The sequence below is a fragment of the Streptopelia decaocto genome, assembly GCF_964273445.1.
Source record: "Streptopelia decaocto genome assembly, chromosome: 1".
Taxonomy (NCBI): Eukaryota; Metazoa; Chordata; class Aves; order Columbiformes; family Columbidae; genus Streptopelia; species Streptopelia decaocto.
This window is the reverse complement of record NC_138663.1, coordinates 31,944,006-31,966,152: the sequence shown is the minus strand read 5'-3', so window position 1 is coordinate 31,966,152 and position 22,147 is coordinate 31,944,006. Positions and strand designations below refer to the sequence as shown.

General features: G+C 41.3%; 1 protein-coding gene across 2 annotated transcripts in view; it reads left to right on the top strand.

Moving 5' to 3' along the window:
- Window positions 1–2,907: 2,907 nt before the first annotated feature.
- The window catches only part of GXYLT1 (glucoside xylosyltransferase 1), a 32,833-nt gene continuing 13,593 nt past the window's right edge, over window positions 2,908–22,147 (top strand). The window contains exons 1-3 of one of the 2 annotated variants that reach the window (XM_082043256.1): window positions 2,908–3,215; window positions 12,030–12,122; window positions 21,935–22,109. In XM_082043256.1, the coding sequence (XP_081899382.1) occupies window positions 3,019–3,215; window positions 12,030–12,122; window positions 21,935–22,109 (465 nt within the window). In that variant the 5' untranslated portion in view covers window positions 2,908–3,018. The remainder of the gene's footprint in view (window positions 3,216–12,029; window positions 12,123–21,934; window positions 22,110–22,147) is intronic. The other variant, XM_082043257.1, reaches the window with a different exon arrangement.

Sequence of the window (22,147 nt, the reverse complement as noted above, 5' to 3'; positions counted from 1 at the left end):
GGACTAGCAAATGCTATATCATAAAATGTTATATATTGTTCATTAACCATTTACAGTGAGTAATAAAGATACAAAATTATTTCTCTTTAAAGTATTTTAAAAGCTGAATTATCTAATTGGATACCATCCAATAGTGTTTTTACTCAGGGATGCAACCTAAGTATGATATTTTGGTCACTTTTGCTTATCTTTGTTATTCACAAGGCCAAGTTTCTAGTGAGTAGCATTTTATCTTTTATCAGATTAACTCATAAAACATGTTTTGCTTTCTCTGAGAGACTGCAAATAATAAGGTGTAGACATTAACACCTCGTAAATACATTTAACTTTCCATTTAGCTATAGCTTTATTCAGCATGACTGTACATAAGGGTAGCAGCAAACAATCATCGAATCTTAAGGAACATTTTAAAAATAAGTACCAAGGCCTCATATTTGTTCTGAAACGGTTTTATTTTCAGGGAATAGTGTTTAATTTAATTGTCTTCAGTGCAAAACTTTCACACTTTGCAGTGTGAAAAAGGTGTGTAAGATTATCTAGATTTTTCTCCCCAGTTGCATTGGATACTTTAACAAAAGATACTTTCTCTCTAACCTTGCCTCAGTTATACTTTTAGAGCACTGCAGGCACATTCTCATTAATTATTCAGGCATTATTGGACAGCACTGAATGAAGAGAATCCTGTAAATTCCTATTTAGGAAATGGTACGATTGATAATTTTAATTTTTTTTTGGTCTCCCTATCTCTCTTTAGCACTCCTGATTTCTTATTTTCTCATCTATGAATATACTTTCTTGTTCTGAAGCATTAAAGCATTATTGCTGCCTAGCTGCCACATTCATTCTTGGTCCCTCTATAACACCCTTCAGACTTCATTTTCCCTGACTGGAACACTCTTCAATACAAAAGGCAAGTGTTACACCTCAGTAGTGACTAACTCTTCTTTGGTTTTATGCTCACTGTCAGTACCTCTCCGCTCTGAGTCTCATATAGCTATGTTACTTATTCCGTGCCAAATGGACTTGATAGGGTATGATATGGACTTGTAAGGGGTTGTGATATGGGACAGTGAGTGAATTCATTACACAGGTCAGCAGGCAGATAGGCAATGAGAGCAATGAGCCGGGTTTTGAGCACAAACGCAAATTCAGGGAAGCCGGCAGAACGGTGGGTTCATCCCTTGCGGCAGAAAGCGCGGAGGAACGGAGAACAGGGGAGCCCAGCAAAGACTCTGAGCGGCACTTTCAGAGCTGGTTGTTTCTGTGACGCATGCCAGCACGTGGGTCTCACTGACATAAATTTCCCTTCCTTCATTAAGCAAATTCATCTATGACTCTTCCATCATCAACCCGCTATCACTGGCCCTGAATTCTCATCATTACTCTTCATCACCTCTAGTTCCCTACTTCTCTTGGATTCTACTTCTTTTTCCCTTGGTCCCAATGTCCCTGCTTTTATCTCTTAGAAATTATCCTGGCATCTGCGCTGCAAACATAGCTGCTTATCCACCATCTCTGAAGGCCACTTTTTCTCACTTTCGTTTTGAGGAAGAGGTGATGAACAATTTTGGCAGGACAATTTTGTCATTACTTCTCTTCCAGCTACTAGAGTTGCCAGCTGGCATTCTGCTTTCTGCCCTCTTTCAAACACAGCCAAGAGCAGCAGTGAGCTACAGCGCGGGTTTTGTGGGCATTCACATATCACATACACCCTCAGGCCCCAGAATCTACAATATAACTATTTTTTTAAGCTGTATTGTAAATCATATTGGCATTTTTCTTAAAAAGCGGGGTCCTGAATTCATGTGATTAAGTGGGATGTCATCACTTATTTTGAAAACGTCCATAGAGAAAGAAAAACAGAAAAGACCATAGAGAAAAAAAGCCAATTTTGTAGAGAAAACGTGAGCTCAATGCACCATAAGGGCAAAAAAGCAAGCAGAATTGTTTCAAATTTGTCTTTTTTTTCATTTTGTTTTTAAACCAATGTCAGGAGCTGAGGGAGAAGCATTGGCTGGCAACTTTCAAACCCATATCTTGGCCACAGTGGGTTCAGCTGTTGGGCCTTTGCTCAGCAGACTGGGCCAGAGAGTGGGTCTGTGATACTGTGCTGGATTCAGCTGGAACCCAACCAACATGCCCCTGGCTGGCAGGACGCACACCTATTATTTATTCTTCTCCTGCATGATGAAGCCAGAGGAGGGAAGGGGCTGGAGTCCAAAACGATTTGCACACTTGGATTGTGTCTCCACAAGGAGACAGGACACCTGTGTAACCCCAGCTGCTGAACGAACATGGGGAATGTCCCTGTAGGATGCAGGTGTGGAGCTTCTACATGGGAAAGCTGAAGTTACAACAACAGGAGCCTCGGGTAGTAGGAAAAAAAAGTGTAATTTTCAGGCAACTTGAGCCTCATATTTGCCCATGTTGAATACAGGAGCCTGTGCACTGAGCCCGGGGACTTCTGCTTCGACCAGACCAGTCACTGCATCTGTGTCGGACATTTGTTCTTCCAACTTTTTCCCGCGGACACATTTTCTGGAGACCAGAGCGGGCAGCGACAGCGGGCTGACCACAGGGGCCTGGTGCGGACAGGCAGCTCCTCCCGGGCCTTCCCCTGAGGGCAGCGGAGCCCCCGGGCTATTTGTCGCGGTAAGGAGGGACATTCAGCCTGTTCCTCGTTTGGGGCAATTAAACGGGGATTTGTAGCCGCCGCTGCGATACTGCCCCGCCCCCCGAGGCCCGGCCCCGCCCCCCGAGGCCCGGCCCCGCCCCCCGAGGCCCGGCCCCGCCCCCCGAGGCCCGGCCCCGCCCCCCGAGGCCCGGCCCCGCCCCCCGAGGCCCGGCCCCGCCCCCCGGCTCCCTCCGGGCTCCTCAGGCTCACCGGATCCAGCCCCCGCTCGGCCCCGCCCCTCGCATGCCGGGGCTCGGGCCGCCGCCGCCGCGTCCGTTCGGGCTCCCGCTGCCGGTTGGGCCCCGGCCGCCGCCTGGCGCCGCTGCCGGGGCCGGCGCGGGAGGATGCGGCGGTTCGTGCGGGTGGCGCTGCTGTGCCTGGGCTGCGGCGTCTGCTCGCTGCTCTACGGCTTCAGCCAGCTGGCCCTCTCCCTGGAGCAGGAGCCGGGCGGCGGCCGGGAGCGGCAGGCCCGAGACCCCGCCGCGCCTGGCGCCCGGGCGGCGGCGGGGAGCGCGGGCCGAGGCGAGGCGGAGGCCGGCAGGTACGGGGCGCGGGGGCCGGGGCCGGGCGGGGGAGGCGGGGGCGCGGGCGGGCGGTGGTTGCGCCTGCATTCCTGCGGGGAGGGCCGGGAGGCGCGCTGGCCGCCGTCCCGCGGGCGGAGTGGGGCTGGACGCTCCCCCTCGCCCCCCGCGGGCGCCCTGGCTGCTCGGTGCCGGCCCGCAGCGCTGTGGCGCCGCTCCGCTTGGGCGGCGGGGCGGGGGCGAGGCGACCGCCGTGGCGCGGGGCCGGGCGAGCGCTTCGGGAGCGAGCGGGGGTGGTGGTGTCGCTGTGTGCTCCCTCCCGAGCAGCCCCGGCACCCCGCGGGCCGCTCACCGGGAAAGAGAGGTTGAAAAAGCCTTAAAAACAAGCCAACAAAGGAAACTTTTAGAAGTGGGCTTGCAGGCCAGCCCCCGGGCGCGTCCCCGCCGCGGGAGAGGCTGCGCTGCCCGCGGTAAAACCGCGCTGCTGCTGCCTTGTTGCAACAGGGTAGATGAAGCGAGGAGGGTGCGTTTTCTTTTACCAAAGCTAATGTATTTTAAGGGCGTTACTCAGTTCTGAAACTTGATAACTTAATGATTGTCAAATATAACTTTATCGAAGCAAAAGTACTTATTACGGGATACTTTAATAAAGCTAGTCTTTGCACAGTGAGCAGTGAGTCCAGTTCCACCGTTGAAGTGTCATAAATCTGAGCAGCTCACACTCTGCATAGTTTCATGTTTCTGGTGCCTGCCTCCTGTCAGCAGAAATTTTTATGTGATCAAGTGGTGAGTGAAATTAGAGAATGAAAAAATACTGGTCTTCCTTTAGATTATAGTTTCATGATCTTTTTTCACCTGTGGCTACCAGAATACTAATGCCAGGAGGAGTGACAAGAAACATGTTACTGAAGCTGGTGGAGGAATTAGGACCAGGCCTTTCTGGGCCAGCCTGCCTTTAACTCTGCTTAGATTCCGCAGAAGTTTAATGTAAGTTTGATGCTTTGGTGACTGTCCCTTGCCAATACTGCACACACTCTGGCACCCCCCACTCCCAACACTGCTTTTGATCCTCTGGTTAACACAAGTGAGTTGATCTGATGTGCTGACCTGCCAGAAAACTGCCTAGTGTTTGACCAGCTCAGCGCTCTGAATTGACTCATCCTGTAATTACAAGTGTGTTGGTGCTGGTGCAAAGGAGTTATGGAGGATGGCAGGATGACAGAAGCTCTGACTCAATTGTTTTATGAATATAATGAAACAGCATTCTAAGTTGCTAGGGGTGGAGTCAGCGGAGATGTGAAACCCAGCTTTTGACTGGGCTCTAATTCAGAGAATGTTTTTTTTCCCATGCTTTTGCTTTAGTTCCGATTAATACAGATTATGACTTGAAAAAATGTGCGGATGCTTGTTCTTCACTTGTAGCTAATGATTGAAAGCTAATTGTGAGCTTAAATCTACTAATTCTAAATAATGTGATAACTGGAATAAAAGAGTGAACTTTAACATCTTTATGTAAGATTTAATTGGTTTAATGAATCAGTTTTAAATAGAAATGTGAGGAAAAGATTGTATGTATAATATTTGTTTTAGTAAAGAAAATATGCAATTTACGTGAAGAAAACTTTTGTGGATGATAATCTAAATACTTTGTAGTAGTAAACACTGAAATTACTTCCAAGTACATCATGCTCCTGGTTAGCAAAAGAAGAAACAAGTTTATTTTAAAAGCTGTACTTTGTTTAGTATTTGTACTAACGTGTAGTTTTTAAGTCAAAGATACTGGTGGGGGAAAACCCCAAGGTGCAAGAAGCTTCTTGCTGTGATGAGGTGAAATGATATATAAATCTGGCCTGTGTTGCAATGTGGAAAAGCTTTACAAATTGAGAAAGTTATTTTTCCAAAGGTCTTCAGTGCTGTAAATAATTCCTTGTGCATACAGTTTTATGGGACATATCTGCTTGCAAAATCAGTGTCTGTTGACACCTGCGTGGGAATTATTTACTTATAAACTGCTGTCAAACTGAAGGCTCAGGATGAACATCATCCTGTTGTAAATTATTGATGTTTTATATGCTGTTTGTACAAGCAGCATGTGCAAAACTCAGGTGTGAGTCAGTCCCTTAGTCCCTAAAAGGCTTTCGTTTAAAGAAAAAAAATCTGTCCTGTGGCAGTTAAGCAGTGCCCCACTGAATGTTCCTTTAGATGTATGTTTCGATTATTCTCAGGTGTGAAAGCATGTTACATTCTCTGGCGTAATTGATACACACATCTCAGTAAATGTATTGGTGTTTTTCAGTTTTTATGCTTTATACTTTTTATACTACTGTTTCTGTAGTGGAGACCGAGCATGACGGCCACAGGGCTGTTTGCTGCGCGCTTCTGGCTATCTTGTGATCATGTAATATCCTAAAGGGTTCATTACCTTATACAGTACATTGTGTTCAGATAACCTTCTAATCCTTCTTGATGTTTAACATTTCATATGCATTGATAGTGACTCTCAGTAATGGGTTCCTTCAGCTGTTTTTACTGATAGCTTTAACATACAGTTTGACAAAGCAAATGTCCCTCTGAAGGCATCTACTCACTCAGCAGTGATCTGCTTTTCTCTTTGGCCAAGAAGTGTTTTCTTTGCCTGAATAATCTACAGGGTGTTTAAAAAAGATGGACCCTTTGAAATCGGATGGATGTTTTGAAATTGCGTCCATCTTTTTGAAATGCTGAGTCGTTTAGAACATGACTTAAGGGCAGAAAGAGCCTCAGTGATGGAGGGGGAGAAGTTGAGATTTCTGGTAGTTTTCAGAAGCGTGTAAACTGCAAGCTTTGAATAAAGCTTCAGAATACCACACCTGGAAGAATTTTGCAATAGTGATGATGCTATTAATTAGAAAATCTTTAATTAAAAGGGAAGTACCGTATTGAAACTAGAATTACAGGTTGAGACAGGATCCTCCAATAAACATAGTAATTCAGGGGAGCTTGTTGGGTAATCACTTTGGTAAGGAGTTGTTTGTTTCAAAGGCTACTGTAGCCTGAGTAACAAGATGAGTAGAAACTAAATGTGTCTTGAAACTTGGTATAAATAGCTGAAAAACACTTCAACATTGATTAGCTAAATCCAAAGGTTGAGTTTTAGCTGTGAAGAAAGAGTAACGCTGAAGGTAAATTGTCTTGATTATTCATTTCAGTGAGAAAAGTCAGTACTGTCATATGGAACACCTAAATAAACGATAGATCTGATCTTGAATAAAAGAAAATACTGAAGTGTCTAGTTCCGGAAGATACAAAATCAGTCAAAAGCCAGTATATGTAGTCAGCCTTTTTTCTTTTGCTAGTATGATTTATGGATGAGGAAGAAGGCTGTGAAAAACTAAACAAACAAAACAGTGTAAGCAAATGCATATTTGCTACCAGAATGTCATTTAATAGTACTATAATCTGTCTGTGGAGTATCCTTTCAAATCAGTCTTTCTGTCTTATGCAAAGTGAATCTTCAGTAATTTTCATGAATATTGCTACTTCAATTAAGCAGATAATGTTAATCTTTTTATTCAGCTCCAAAAAGAGTGCTATCCTAGTGGCAAGTTTGTGAAGTAGAGCAGGAGTCAGTTTGTTTTCAGTTCTGTGAATTCAGTGAGGTCAGTACATTTGACCCTATTAAATAATGTAAAACATTTTCCCATTGTGCTGTAGTTTAGTGTTTTCATGCAGCCAGCCACACTTACTGTTTTGTGTGACACTGATATCTGACTGTATCTGTCTCTTGGTCTCTGACCATCCTGGCAAGCAGAGAGTTAAGTGGATTATAGTGCATGGAGGAGTATAGGAAGTAAACCCACAAGCTTAGACAGCAGGGGATGGTGACTGGAGTAGGTAGTTCATTCTTCCCTTGCACTGTACACAGCTGTGTTTGTCTGTGTCAGAGCTTAACCAGCAGTTTCACCAGTATGCTTCATAGCTACTCCTCTGAAAGAAGAAATTGGTCTAGAAACTGTTTGGACATTTCAAAATGTGAGTGAAACTTTTGAGAGGATGAAGCACTGAACAATTTGAAGATAAAACTTTGTTTAAAAAAATCAGCTGATTTCTGGTCTCTTGTGGCTAGGTGAAGTGAGACGTTCTTGCAGTAGCTCAGACCCTCTGATCTCTGCAGAGCCTGGCCCAGCCTTGTGGCCTGTCTGATACCTGTTTTCCAAGCCTCTTGCTCTACTTGTGGGCTAGTCTGGCTTGATACTTGCTAGTAGTTAACGTGCACCAACAGGCACACTTGGACCTCTGTGCATGCATCTGCACATGGAATGGAGCCCCCTTTCACCCAGGAAAGTAGAAATTGAGTTAAATAAGGAGGTTGGTGATGAGTCACACAAGAGGGCCAATCATACTGACTAGCAACCTACTTACATATAAATTGTGTAAATTAACAAAACATTATCAAGTTTGTTCCAGTTAAAAAGTTTGTCCTGTATCAGACATTTAACATTACATCTCCTCTCTCCTATCTAATAAAGCCATTGCTTTTCTGACAAAATATATCAAAACAAATTTGCGGTATTGCTGGAGATGTTAAGGAAAAGCTATTCAGAAGAATCAGAAATTCCCAGTGCACTTGAGAGTCAAATTTAGCATCTCTTATCTTCCTAAATTTTTATTGCTGTGATTCTGAAAAGGAATGAACTAAAAAAATGCATCATTCCTGTTTTGCTGTGTGTAATGGTTATGCTGTAGGAGACACCAGTCTGGCTCCATTAGTTGATTCTTGCAATTGATTAGACTTTAGGAGTTAATGCAATACCTACAAGAAGGCAGTAGTCATGACTCAAGCTAGTTAACTGCAACCCTGACATAATATTATATTTGCTGTGAAGGTACAGTAGTATAAAAGATGCCACGTGGACTGAAAAGTATACTTGAAAGCTTTGATCTCCATTAACAGTAAACCCAGCAGTATGCTTAACAAGAGATTTTTTTGTTTGTTTTTTTTTCTTAACCACTGGTTGTTGGGGGATTTGTTATGCTTCAAAATTGACTTGGGTGAGCACAGGGCCTCAGTCTTTGTCAGTGCAACTTGTGCATTGCCATGTATTTTGCACACAAATTTAAAATTGTCCTTAAATTCTGAAAATAATTCAGGTCATAATATAGACACCTTTGCCATGTCTGCAAGGCTGAGATTTTTACTATCTAGTGGTGTTGAAGCTAAATTACCTTATAAAGATAATTATGAAATGACTGACTGCCTAAGGGGGAGACACCTTGAACTGGCAAACAGATCTTTGAGAATGCTTATTTATGATACCAGTGATTTTTTAAAAACTTTATCTTGCTTTGTTTTTATATTTTTGACAGTGGTTGGTGTTAGGAGTTGTCCAACCCAGTAGTGTGATGGAGGCGAGGCTGCTGTAGCTCCGTGTCCCGCATCCAACTAGTAGCAAAGCTGACCATTTATTCCCAGTGAGCACATATGCCTGCAGTGCACACATAACGTGGCTGGCCACAGAGATCAGTGTGGAGAAAACAGTGCTTGCACAGCCACAGACAACACAAGCAGACCGATCCTTTTCCCTCTCTGGCTGATAAGGGTGAAAGACTTTTAGTGAAAAATATATTGAAGTACATAGTGTGGATCCCTCCAGTAACTGACTTTAGACAGTCTATCTATGACTGGCTCCTGATTGCCTGACCTGGTTTTGCAAACCCATGAGGCTTGCAGCCCCAGTTCAGTTGCTGATACTTGGAACCCTCTTAGACATATACACAGGTGCACACAGTATGGATCCTTCCAGTTACTGGCCTTAGCCTTGTGGCAGCTGGCCACAAGGATTGCCTCATGCAAATGGGTCTTTTGGATAGCTGATCCAGACCTGTGGCCTTAACATTAGCTAACCCTCAAACCCCGGGGCCTGTCTGGTGGCTGGCTTGGACCTTCTGGTCCTTCCAGTAGCCATCCCTCAGAGGCTGGTCTCTTGTGGCTAGGTGAAGTGAGACGTTCTTGCAGTAGCTCAGACCCTCTGATCTCTGCAGAGCCTGGCCCAGCCTTGTGGCCTGTCTGATACCTGTTTCCCAAGCCTCTTGCTCTACTTGTGGGCTAGTCTGGCTTGATACTTGCTAGTAGTTACGTGCACCAACAGGCACACCCACATGCTATGTGCACATGTCTCTCCAGTTTCTGGCACTGCAGGCACATGGTCCCCTATGACCTGTGGCCACCTTTTCATTTGCTGGTACTTGGACCTCTGTGCATGCATCTGCACATGGAATGGAGCTCCCTTTCACCCAGGAAAGTAGAAATTGAGTTAAATAAGGAGGTTGGTGATGAGTCACACAAGAGGGCCAATCATACTGACTAGCAACCTATTTTGCATGTGACTGAACCCTTTTTATGTTCTCTCAGTTTTTGTTTTTGCGTTCTCATTCCTCCCCAGTCCACAAGGAGACCCACACCCCTGTAGGCAGTTGGTAGGGTGGTCTGGAGAGCCTTTCCTGTTGTCTTATCTGGTGGATCTTTTGCTTGGCCTATGGGCTGACTGCTGTCCTGTGTTAGGGCTGGACTAGGGTGCTCCATATGCCTGGGTTAGATTGGTGGCTTTCCTTCACCTTACGTTAGTTTCTGCTTTCTATTTGTGGAGACTGGCCTTTAATCGCTTAAGCTATAATAGATGTGAGCAAAATATCCCTCCTTGATGCTGAAGGTGACTATTCCTGTCTGCCTAGTAACCTCTCTCAAGTAACAGTGACTGTACCTGTTTGATGAAACAGATACAGTGTATCTCCCTAGCTTTGTAAAGCACTTATGTCACTTATTTGTAGTCTAAGCTTTTCTCAAGTTTTATTTCAGCTAAAAAAAAAAAAAAAAAATCTTAATGAGTGGCTTTTTGAATAACTGTGAATAACAAGAAGAAAATGCTGTCTGATTATTCCAGTCTTAATATTTTTTATGCAAAAGCTTCATGGAATATGGTAGCATATGGTCAGCTGAGACTTCTGTTGGCAGGGGAATAGTCCTAGTCTTGCATTAGGTAAATTACATTCATATGTATCCTAGTAACATTTTTGTTTCAAATTAATAAAATCTGTGGCTGACAACCATGTCATTGTGCTGAATGGGATGTTGGAAAGGTCTAATGTGTCAGAGGAATGACTGGGGCATTAATTTGAGCTTGCCTCTTGCCTTGGTAGTCTGGATAGGAGAGTAGCTCAAGGCAGCTAGGAAAAACACAGCTTGACAGCTGGAAGAGGAACCCCCTGTAATAATAATAAGATAACAATCTTTCAGACCAGAAAACTGTTTTTGAAAGATAGTATATTAATTTATCCTAAAAGTAATGAGAGACAGTTACTTAAAAAAGGTACATAGTGCAGATCATAAGGATTGTTCTTCAGATAAGCACAAAGTCTTAATGTGCCTTGAAATTTTTAAGAAACTTCAAAAGACACAAAGATTAATGTAAGAAAGAATCTGGCAGAGAGAACTTGTGGTTTCATACCATTTATTTTCCCCAGAGGAGTGCAGATATCCCAGTCACAATCTACAGTATCCTGGAATTTTATTTGTGGAGACCATTTTTAAGTCATGAGATAGATTTACTTGACTAATTCTTGCAAACACATGTATCTACAGGATACGAAGATTTCCTGCGATCTCTACCAAAGAACTGCTCCATCCTCTCAACACTTAATGAGGCTTTGTGGAACAGCATGATTATCAGATCATTTTTCTCAAGTCTTGAAAAAAGAACAAGTTATGCAGCTTGCCATTTTTTTATGCTATGTTTATTAAATCTGGTATTTGCAAAACATTGGCCTTTACAGATACCAAATAACCCAACCAAGATGATGCTGATTCATATCAAACTTGCAAAGCCAACTTCCATTAGAGTTCTGAGCTGTGGTCCTTAACTACCTTTTTGTCATCAAGCTTTTGTGTGGGTTTTCTTCTTGCACATCTTTTGTTTGCAGATACCAACTTTCAAAGGAGGATAAATGCTATTGGCATTTATCATGTGTCTTGGGGCAGAAAGAGGGAGCATAGGAAATCCTTTAAGAGTATGCACCTTCCTTTGCAATAATCTGCTTGCTCATTAAAGATTTTAAATCTTGGTGTTTATTTCCTCACCAGAACCTTTGAAATTACACTTCAATTGCTCTTTAAAATGTTTTCCTATATTACTGTTGCATAAAATGTAGTGGTGGACTAGTAAAACCTGGGTTTTTTACTTGTTAGTGTAGCAATAGTCAATAAATTATTAGTCTTCTCATAAGTGTGGAGAAGGAAAACTTGTCAGATACAGTGATTATTTCTGTGTTGTATTAAACTTTTGTTGAGAAACAGTGGAATTTGTTGGTGCTGAAAAGCCCTGATTTTTGTTAAAAATTGGCTTTGCAGGTTTGTACCAAATAGAGTCATAGATGAACAGGGACTGTGTTTAAATGGAAAATGTAACTTTGAAAATGAAATGTTCTACTTGCTTCTCTGCTTGGAGTAGACAAAAGTATTGCAAAGATGTAGTTTTTTCAGCAGTTAAGTGTTGCCATTCACTCTATTAGCAAAGGATTTACACTAAGTCAAGTACACAGAATTCCAGCCCTCTGTTTTTCTCCCTCTGAAAATACATGGAGAGGAAAGGCTAGAGGATGTGGACCAATCTTCTCTATAAAGATTCCTCCTGGTTAGCACCTAACACCCCCTCTTTTCTATTAACCAAGTTCCATTACGCGGCCAGTCTTCTGCCAGGTAATTAACTATACAAGTTATGTTTGAGCTAGAGAATAATCCATTTAACTTTGCCATAAAATCAGTAACATTTATATAGGTTATTTTTGTCTTGTCCTGTTAGGTGTAAGAATGTATCTGTGTCTTTCTGGAATTCCTATTGGATGCTGCCCTCTGATGTTTGTGGAAAGAACTGCTTTTGGGAAGCTGCTTTTAGGTAGGATCTATTATTAAATAGTGCTTTATTATTTGATTGCAGACAGGTGTAGCTGATAAGAATTGCTATTTGGGGAGGTGGCAAAGCAAAATATTTTGATTGCTTCATATGCGTTTCACCTGCTTATAATATGGTTGCCTTTAGCTGGGCTTTTTACTACTGTTCTATTACATTTTAAAAATTGTAGACTCAAATGTTATTGCAAAGAGTAGTTTTTTCAGTTATGGTGCTTCATTAAATAGAGATTTGCTAACACTGGTAGAAGTCTATCTGAATATAGTCTGAAGAGTTACTGATGAATTAATTATTCTTGATAACTAAAACTTGCTGCACAGTAATACACATGATGTAACTTGTAATAAAAACTCGCAGATACGCTTAATAGTTAAGTTTGGATTTTTTTTTTTTATCAAGTTACATGTTTTGTAGAATTTGAGGAGGATACTTCATCCAAAAGCACTGAAACAACCATTTTAGAATGTGTTTGAAGATACAGTGTGTTAAAACATAGGTTGTATCCTCAAAAGTTGCATCTTTAACAGTAACTTTAAATGTTTTGATGTGTTTGTTCAGATGCTTTAGGCTGTCAGATTACAGAAGTTGCTTTAAAAGAAATGGAAGTAGCCTTGAGCTACTTGACAGATAATGTTCTCTAACCTGCATAGTTCTCTTCAGTATATAATTTAAGTTGTAAATTAATTTTTCTTATGTTGAAAATTTTACTGATCATCCTTTGATATGGTTATCTCTTCCTGTTAGTCTGAAGCTTGAATATTTCTAGGGAAGAAAAAAAAAGTTTAGCTTCACAAGACTTAATGTATTTGAAAAATACATTATTATGATTGTGGGAAAGACTAAATCTGTACTCTTTTCCTCTCTGCTTGTGGGCTGTCAGGGCTTTTTAAGCTTGTCAGTTGTCAAGAAGTTACTTGAAGAGGTGGCTTAGATTGATTTTTAGTCTGGTGAACTGTACCTGTAATTTGGGACTGCTGCGTCTTTCTCCCTGCCCTTTGTAGCCAGTGTGTCATCCTCTTGGCACAGATATTCATCTGATATTCCCTTTGGCAGATTTAGCTCTCTGGATGGACTCAATGCACTTTTATTTTTTTTTTTTCCTTTTGGGAGTTTAGCTTTATGAAGTTCAGCACATGGGGGTAAACCAAATGTCAGTAACGCTATGGTAGACAACATGGGGGCTTAGCCTGTGCTTGGTGGAGGGACAGCACATAGTTGTAAGCTTATTCATCCAGGGACATCTGAGCCAGTCTAACAGTTACGTAGTGCTGAAAGAGGAGAGTGTCTCACTGTCTTTTGACCCTATTGCCCGTAATGTTGTCCATGAACTCCTCACAACACAATGTGATGCACTAAAATAGCAGAAAACTTCCTTTCTGGATCTTCTGCCAGGATTAAAGCAAGTAGGAACTTGGAACCAAAAGCAGAGAAACCACGTGCAGTTCCTTTGCATGTACCTTAAAGTATAATTTGTATGATTCCATTAAGAATGTTGTGCGTGGCTGTCAAGACAAGTCTGAAGTGTGTGTTGAGTAATGGCATTACTGGGCAAGTGCGGTTGGTTTCATGGTGAAACAGTTGTCATGGTGAACCACTAGTGTCTGCAAGATCTCATGTTTATACAGTTTGACACTGGAAGAAAAAGCTGCTTGAATGTGTGAAGGAGGTGTGTTGTTCAGATTAATCATTTTAGATTGTTTTATTTTATCAATATATTACTCTTAAAATAATCCCCAGATGTTGTGCTAACTCTGGTGCTTGTTGAATTCCTCAGTGAGCTGCCCTAACTTCAGAGGTGGCCTTCTTGCCTCTCCCAAACTTCATTTATTTCTTGTTCAGTTGGTTTCAGATAGGTGCACTGAGTTTGTGTGAGAGAAGAAGCAGGGAAGGTGGCAGAGAGGAGGAGAAAGTGGATGGCAGCAAGCAATCACAATGGCTCAGCATCTGAACCTGCTGCCTGAGCCTTATTTCCTTGGATGTGCTGGAATAACACAGAAGATGGTTGCAGTTCAGTTACAGCTTTGGATGGGAGTCATAGTTTTGTTTGACTCTCAAAATACATGCATTTTACTAGTTGAGAAGTTGAAGCGTTTAGACCTCTGATACCATCTTACGCTTCCAAACTAATACTTAGTAGTTGTTCTCAAGTTTGCAGTCAGACTTTTGGAGGAAGTGAAATGAAATTAATTCCATGCAGGTTTCTTAACCACAGCAAATAAAGTCTAAAATTCTTGTTTTCTGAGATAGTATTTATAGGGCCAATTTGAGATTCTTCATGAAGATGAATCCTCTTGAAAGATATTTCTGTAAAAAGGCAGCATTGTGGTTTTAAATTTGGTATCTTTTGAAATAGAAAGGAGTGAGACTTCTACCATAGTGTCTTATTTCAAATAATTTGATCCTGGGTTGACTAAAAGTTCATGTTCTTGTTAAGTGCAGTTGTTGTAGTGAGGTGCAGAACAAAGCTGGTCTCTGAAGAGACTGGGAGAGGGATATGAGAAAAGCCTAAGAGTCACATATGTAATTGAAATCTTAGGATAGCTAACTCCACTGCCTGTAGATGTGCCAACAAAACAGTGAGAATTCCAATGAGCTTTGCTTTTAATAGAAATGGCAAAGTCTGGTCATTCAGCTGCACTAACACCTACCCTGAATCTTCTATTTGGTATGGTTTAATCGATTAAAAGAGAACACTACTATTTATCCAAGTCATAAATCAGTTTGTGAATGGAGATTCTGGTGTTCTTTCTGTTTCAATAAACTAGCCAAATGAGTTTGCACAGAGGAGCAGATCATATAGCCAGAATTTCCTTTCCAATAGTATTAATAGATAAATAAAATTTATCTAAATGTTAGAATGTCTCCTTTCCCTTTACCACTGAACTTTTCCAAACATTGGGAAGTAGTCCTTCAGTGTTTGGATTCTTAAAGCTAAATTTTTTCAAAGACTTATTTCTGATTTTAACTTGAAATTCTAGTTGGGTTTGGGTGGGAGTTTTTTTGGTTTTGCTTTTTTTTTTTTTTTCTCCCCCCTCCTGGATATCAGAACCACAGAGATTTGTTTATCCATGAGAGAAAGAACATGGCATAGACATTTTTGAAATGCAGCTTGCTATGTCATTTCCTCCAAGTAGCTGTAAGTGTATAAAGTGTGGAGTGACAAGTAACGGTTTGTGGATTCGTAAGACTCAAGTTAGTGTAATAGTAGAGTTGGAGACCTATAGAGCAATCTGGAAATTTTTTACAAGAGAGGTGTATATGTAGACTTCAGTATGACTCATGCTGTTGTTAATTCAACATCATTTGAAATAGTTGAGCCCTAAGTAGTTGCTGATTCTAATAATGCATAATAAGGATAATGTCTCTGTCAGTTACAAAGTCTTTGTAACCTACAAAATAATTCTTACATTCTTGTATTACCATTATGTAATATGGTGGTGATTGTATATAAAAACTAGTGGTGTAAGTTAAGATGATGGCAACGTTCTTGGAAAATGACAGATATTTTTACATTATTCAAAACTCAGGCAATTGTATTAAAAATGGTAACGCCTCGTTGGGCCAGAATGAGATTTGAAAGGACAACTGAGGCGAATTTATTGCTTCAGTTATTCATACCACTCTGCTTTCAGATGCTGATCTTTCCTTCCTTGGCTTCCACAGCCATGTTAATGGAACAGGAGAAGACAGCTTAATTGCCAGGGAAGGTGGGTAAGGGGCTTCCTGATGATCCCTAGGCATATTCTTTCCCATCCAGTGGATGGGAAACAGGAAATCTAGCCCACAAAGTTTGTAACACAGACTGTTGTTCCTTTGTGGCTTTCGTTAATAAGTACCACTATACTTCAATGTGCTTTAAAAAAAAAAAAAGAAAAATAAAATTGCCCTTGGTCACAATGGCAGCTCTTTGAACGGTACCAGGTCACGCTAGATGCTGTAACATGGCTGCTGCTCTGGAAGGTTTGGAGCTTGGAAGGTGGCTGGAGAAACCGTTTTACTCTGGCCTCAGTAAAGCAAACTAGGATTGGGACAGGCTTAATGATCACAGATTAGGTGGACTTATAGACAGGATTCCTTATATGTGTCAGGGTGTTCCTGAGGGTTTTGTACCTTCTCACTGATGCTCTTAATTTGTTAAGTAAGAATAAGAGTAGGAGAACCCTACCTTAAATGTATACAGGAGACTCATAACTGCAGTACCAAGTCTAGATGGCAGAGCTAAGATCTTCATGGAGCTGGTGAATATTTTAGCAAGGTTAACATTTTGGTTTTTTCCAAGAAGTTCAGCTGGAATACAGTGAAGGTTCTAGAAGTGTACAACCCATCAAAACATACCTCTGTAGCTTACTAGCAAATTATTCATATTTTTAGTTGACCTAGAAATGCTAATTTAATATACAGTGTGTCATGGTATACATCTTTAAAAACAAAGCAGTATCTTGACAGACAGGCTCTGGAAAATCTTGTTGTAGCAGATTCACTGAGCATATTGAGCTATGTTCTTTCATCAAAGGTTATTAACCCACAGCAGAATTAATCAGTATGGAATGGAGGTCTACACTTCAACACATAAATACTTCAAGGAAAGGTTTGTACTTGGCCTTATGCTGATGACAAGCATCATGTTTTAAAGTATGTTTTTGCTCTCACAGTGTTGAAGTGGATTGTTTGTAATGTGTTTTCTAAACTCATGGATTATGTGTGGTGCTCTCGCTCAAGTGTTGTTTTTTCATTTATTTTTACTGTCCCTACCACTCATAGAATCATAGAACGTCCTGAGTTGGAAGGGACTCACGAGGATCATCGAGTCCAACTCCTGTCCCTGCATGTGACAACCCCACAGTTCACACCATGTCTCTGAGGGCCTTGTCCAGTCTCTTCTGGAACACTGTCAGGCTTGGGGCCATGACACCTCCCTGGGGAGTCTGGTCCAGGGCTCCACCACCCTCTGGGTGAAGAACCTTTTCCTAATGTCCAACCTAAACCTCCCCTGGCACATCTTACTGCCATTCCCTCGGGTTCTGTCATTGGTCACTAAAGAGAAGAGATTGGCACCTGCCCTTCCTGCTCCCCTTGTGAGGAAGTTGTAGACACCAATGAGGTCTCCTCTTAGTCTCCTCTTCTCCAGGCTGAACAAACCAAGTGACTTTCGCTGTTCCTCATACAGCTTCCTCCCCAAACCCTTCACCAACTTCTTAGCCCTCCTCTGGACACTCTCCAGTAGCTTTATATTCTTTTTATCCTGTGGCACCCAGAACTGCACACAGTGCTCCAGGTGAGGCCGCACCAGTGCAGAGCAGAGCGGGACAGTCACCTCCCTGCCCAGCTGGCCATGCTGTGCTGGATGCACCCAGGACACGGTTGCCCTCTTGGCTGCCAGGGCACACTGTTGGCTCATGTTCAACTTGTCATTGACCAGAACCCCCAGGTTCCTCTCCAGAAGAGCTGCTTTCCAGCATCTCATTCCCCAGTCTGTATGTACAGCCAGGGTTGCCGTGTCCCAGGTGCTCTCATGTGTAATTAGTATCCACAGACAAATGAAGTTCTCTTATTTGTCTCTCAGCACTCAAATCCTGTTACAGCTTCCTGCTCAGTATCTTCTAGTGGACTACAAGTGCATTCTTCACTCTTCCAATTTAATTACCAGAGGGTTTTTTCCCCCCTATAGGAGCTAGGACTGCCACATTACTGGACATTTTTTTTTCTTTAGAAATTGGGGCTCTCAAGTTTTCCTTATTAGTCTATCCAAAAGCCTTACTAAAATACAGTATATTTCACTCTGTTTTTCCTTTTCCAGCTTCTCCACTTGGTTGCCCCAAATCAAAACATCAAGCTACCATTAGTTAGAAATTTACATACAAAAATCTGCATTTGTATTTTTGTATTTTTCATGTTGTGTCTGAACTTTTTTTTTTAAACTATCTCCTCACTTTTGAAAATGTCTTAACATTTTGAGAACCTGGATTTGAGGTTCAGTAAGGGTATTGCTCTGGTACCACAGTGTGATACTCTGATACCAAACTTGCTCAGGTTCGGACAAATTATGGTTCTTGTAAAATACTTTTGATTTTGCTCATGCTTATCTCAGCTATTGAGCTGCTAAAAAAGTCTGTATTGCTGAAAAAGTTGTGTCATTAGGTCATACTAGACTCAGGGTTGTTTAAATGAACAAGGTTTTTCTGTCCCTGTCTTGTGGTGAGGTATTGGCATGACTAACTGCAGTGGAGAGTGATGGGGGAAAGTCAGGGAGAAGGGTTACAGAGGATGGAAATTTCAGCAAAGTAGAGAAGGGAGCAGTTGAGGGCAGATAATTTTGAAAGGAATTAGGGGAAGCACCCAAGACTGTATCTACATGATACAATATTGAAGAAGGGACTGAGATGAGTCATGGCGTAGATAACTGGCTCTGTTCATGGAGCATGTTAATATTGAAGGTGAGACTGCAGAGCTCAAGCTGTTAAGTTCTACTGTACAACAGAAACTCTATGCTGCTTCTAGTTGGAGGAGGAGGAAAAAGTGATGAACCGTGCTGGCACTGGAGGATTAGCACAAGAGGTCAGCAGTCAGTGCCCCCCAATGAAGATGGGGCAATGATTTCTCTCTGGGAGTGAACAGAGATGTGTATGGAGCAGCACTGAGGCCTGATTATTAAAAAGGAGGCTGTGATTGCTGGTAGTCTGTATGCAGGGAAGTCAGTGGCAGCTTATAATCACTTAAGGATGTCTCTTCATGGAGTCTCGAGTAAGAACCACAATTCTGGAGTCTCATAACTTCTCATGCCATAATATGTCTCTGAGACCTAATATGTCTCATCCCCTTCTTAGTGGGTAGTCCCCAGAGGGAATGGTGGCCTGTTCTTTCCAATGGTTTCTTGCTCCATCTGCTTTGGGGATAAAGCTTTGTGTTGTGGATTTACAGATCTGACTCCAGCTGTTCTCCATATTGTGCAAGCTGAAATTCAGTTGTTACTAGCTTTTTCTAATTTTTTTTTTGCCTTTTCAAAAATTATTTTTAAGTACAGGTTTAAAAAATTGAACTAATGAAATCAGAAACTCATAGAACACAGATTGCATGAGCAAAGTGACTGGAACTGTATTATAATATCATCAGTCTGGTTTTTGTTGTGTGGCTTGAAATGTTACTTTATTCACAGATATCAGTAGATTTAGAAATAATAAAATACAGGCTTTCAATGCATTTTAGAGTAGCTTTGGCATAATTTTCATCATACTTTATTCATGGAAAGCCGTGTGTTACATGTGGTTCAGGAGCTTGGTTTTCAGCTATGCAGTTTGAGCAGGTTGTGCCCTTATTTATCACATGACCTTGCAATGTCACTCTAGGCTCTCATGACTTCAGGGCTTAATTATTGTAATTCTCTTTTCAGTGGATTAGTGATGAGGCTAATCTGCTGCTTGCAGCTGGTTCATACTGCAGCAGTGTACTTATTTGTGGGCTTCAGCTACCCTCATCACAGCTTGCTTTGTGCTTTTGACATTAGCTACTTACTACATGGTTTAATGTTTAAATTAGCTTTATGTATAAAGGTCTGAATGGGGTTGCCTTTGTTAAATTTAGACTTTTTTTTTTTTTTTTTTTTTTTTTTTTTTTTTTAATGTGTGTGTGTTAACCGGAACTAATTTTTCAGGTTTTGCTGTGAGACTTTAAGTTTTCGGTCTGTGGATTAAATCCGCTGAATATAGACATCTGCGTATAGGTGTCTATGTCAAGTAGGTCTTAAGCGGCCATTAAAATGGAAAAAGCATAGAGGATGATCCAGGTGACTAGCCGTTAAGTTGCTGAGAAGTAAAAGGCTGGTATTGAGAAGCACTTGGGTATCCTAGACCTCTCCTTAGGACTGGTAGACACAACATGATTTTTGAGAGACACAGTCCTTTTGCACTGGCACTGGAAGGTCAGGTGGGATATTCTAGAATTTATTAAATGGCACTATACCTAAGTTAAAAAATTGAATCAAGCCCTAGGTATTTACTTTGAAATAAGATTAATTGCTTTCTGTGCTCCATATCCTGCTCACTAGATTTCCATTTGCTTTAGTGAGACTTTGTACACAATCTCATGTCAGCATCTTCGTTTAGGTGTCTTATTTTACGTCTGAATCCTACCTATGAGGTCTTTCTTCCATGTGATTTTTAGTAATGTCCCAAACCTTAAGACTGACTGCATGTTGTAATTAAAATTTTATTAATCTTAAATCCCTGGGATGCTGGAGTTTTTAATTCCAGGGCATTAAACTCTTCTGAAACTCAGAATGTTTTTTAAATGCAGCCATTATTTGTGGCATTAAACTTCAACAGTTTTACAGTGATATCTTTGCTTATATTTTGCCTCATGGAACTTAAAATAATGTGTGTTGCTCTTCCATGCCTTAAAGAAAAAAAGGGCATAGTATTTTTGTCAATTTAAAGGAAAACTTGTATACATCTAAATGTGTTTTAGTTACATAAATTAGATAGAGATTATGTGCAAAGAATCACATTTGTTAATTTCTGTTTTGAAGTGTCTCTCTCTTTGGCGAGTTTGAAGAGAGGCTGGTACATTTGCCAAGCATTTCTCTCCTGTTGCTAGTTTGGGAAAGACTTTTCTAACTTCAGAAAATTTTCGTCTGCATATCTTGGAATTAAACTTGTATTTTAAACCTTCAGATGCTGTTAGTTCTGTCACCCCCTCTCCCTCCGCCCCATAGTCTGTGCAAACAGCTCAAGCACAGACCATTGTTTTGAAGACTGCCTTTGAGCTGATACGTTTGAAACCTTTGAAAGCTTTTCTGCCTAATTAAATATATGAAATCCGGGAGAACGTGGTTTTAGGTTTAGTATGCCCACTGTGTTTGCCACCAGGCTAACGGTATTTACCTGATGATGATTTTAGCCTATTGTATTAAAAGAATGAAATAACTTTTAAATGTACCAGCTTTAGTGCATACGAGGTACTTATCTCTGTAACTGTTGGGTGTATGTCTTCAGGGAGACCTCCTTGCAGTGCTTTAGCCCCAAGGACATGGGCAGTGCGTGTGGTCAGTGTACCAGAGAGATTTTCCAGAACCGCTGGGAGCACCAGGACCTCCCGCAAGGTTATTTCAGCCATTAGTTCCCTCCCCTTCCAACCCAAGTTGTACTCCTGCAGGATGACAGGGGGCGAGAAAGCTTTTTGCATTTTTTCCAGTGCTTAGGAGAAGCCCTGAAGCGTGGGTTTGACAAAGGGACTTACTGGAGCAGAAAATGGACAAAACGCCTAGATCACTCAAAAATGTTCTTAACAGAACATTCTTAAAAGTAGGGGTTATCTCACTTTTGTTGAGTTTAATTTTGCTGTATTTGTCATGTTTACCTATCTCTGTATCGAGTCTAGAGAAAGGAGAAAATGAACTCCTGCAGAGACTTTATGTGCTGTCAGCCTTTCATATTTTGGTGTAACTTCATGTGATCTTTCTTTTAACATAGCTATTTTGATGGGCTTCCTTGCTAGTTATAGACAGCAAAATTACTAAGAAAATAAAGATTGGTTTGTTTAGTTTCTGTATAGCTCTTCCATACCTTGTTTCTCCCTCATGGGCTGGGATGGTGGGAGTTAATATGAGAATATTTCAAGTTAAATGTAAGTCTACGTATCAGGTGTAATGCTCTAGCTTTATATGTTCTATTTGAGTTATCCTTTGGTGGTTTAAATAAGATAAAGGACATTTTGTTAAATTACATGCTGCTATAAACAGTAGAAGTTTTCTTGAAGCCTTTGCTAGGAATAATGTCAAATGAAAAAATGTTTTTTTGTATTAGATACAATTATATGAAAACACATCCTTCTGAGAAAATGCATCTAGCAGTGGTTGCCTGTGGTGAAAGGCTGGAGGAGACTGTTACTATGTTGAGATCAGCCATTATTTTCAGCATCAAACCTCTCCAGTTTCATATTTTTGCTGAGGACCAGTTGCATGAGAGTTTCAAAAACATAGTAAGTATTTTCTGATTTGTCACTTTGAATCTGTTAAA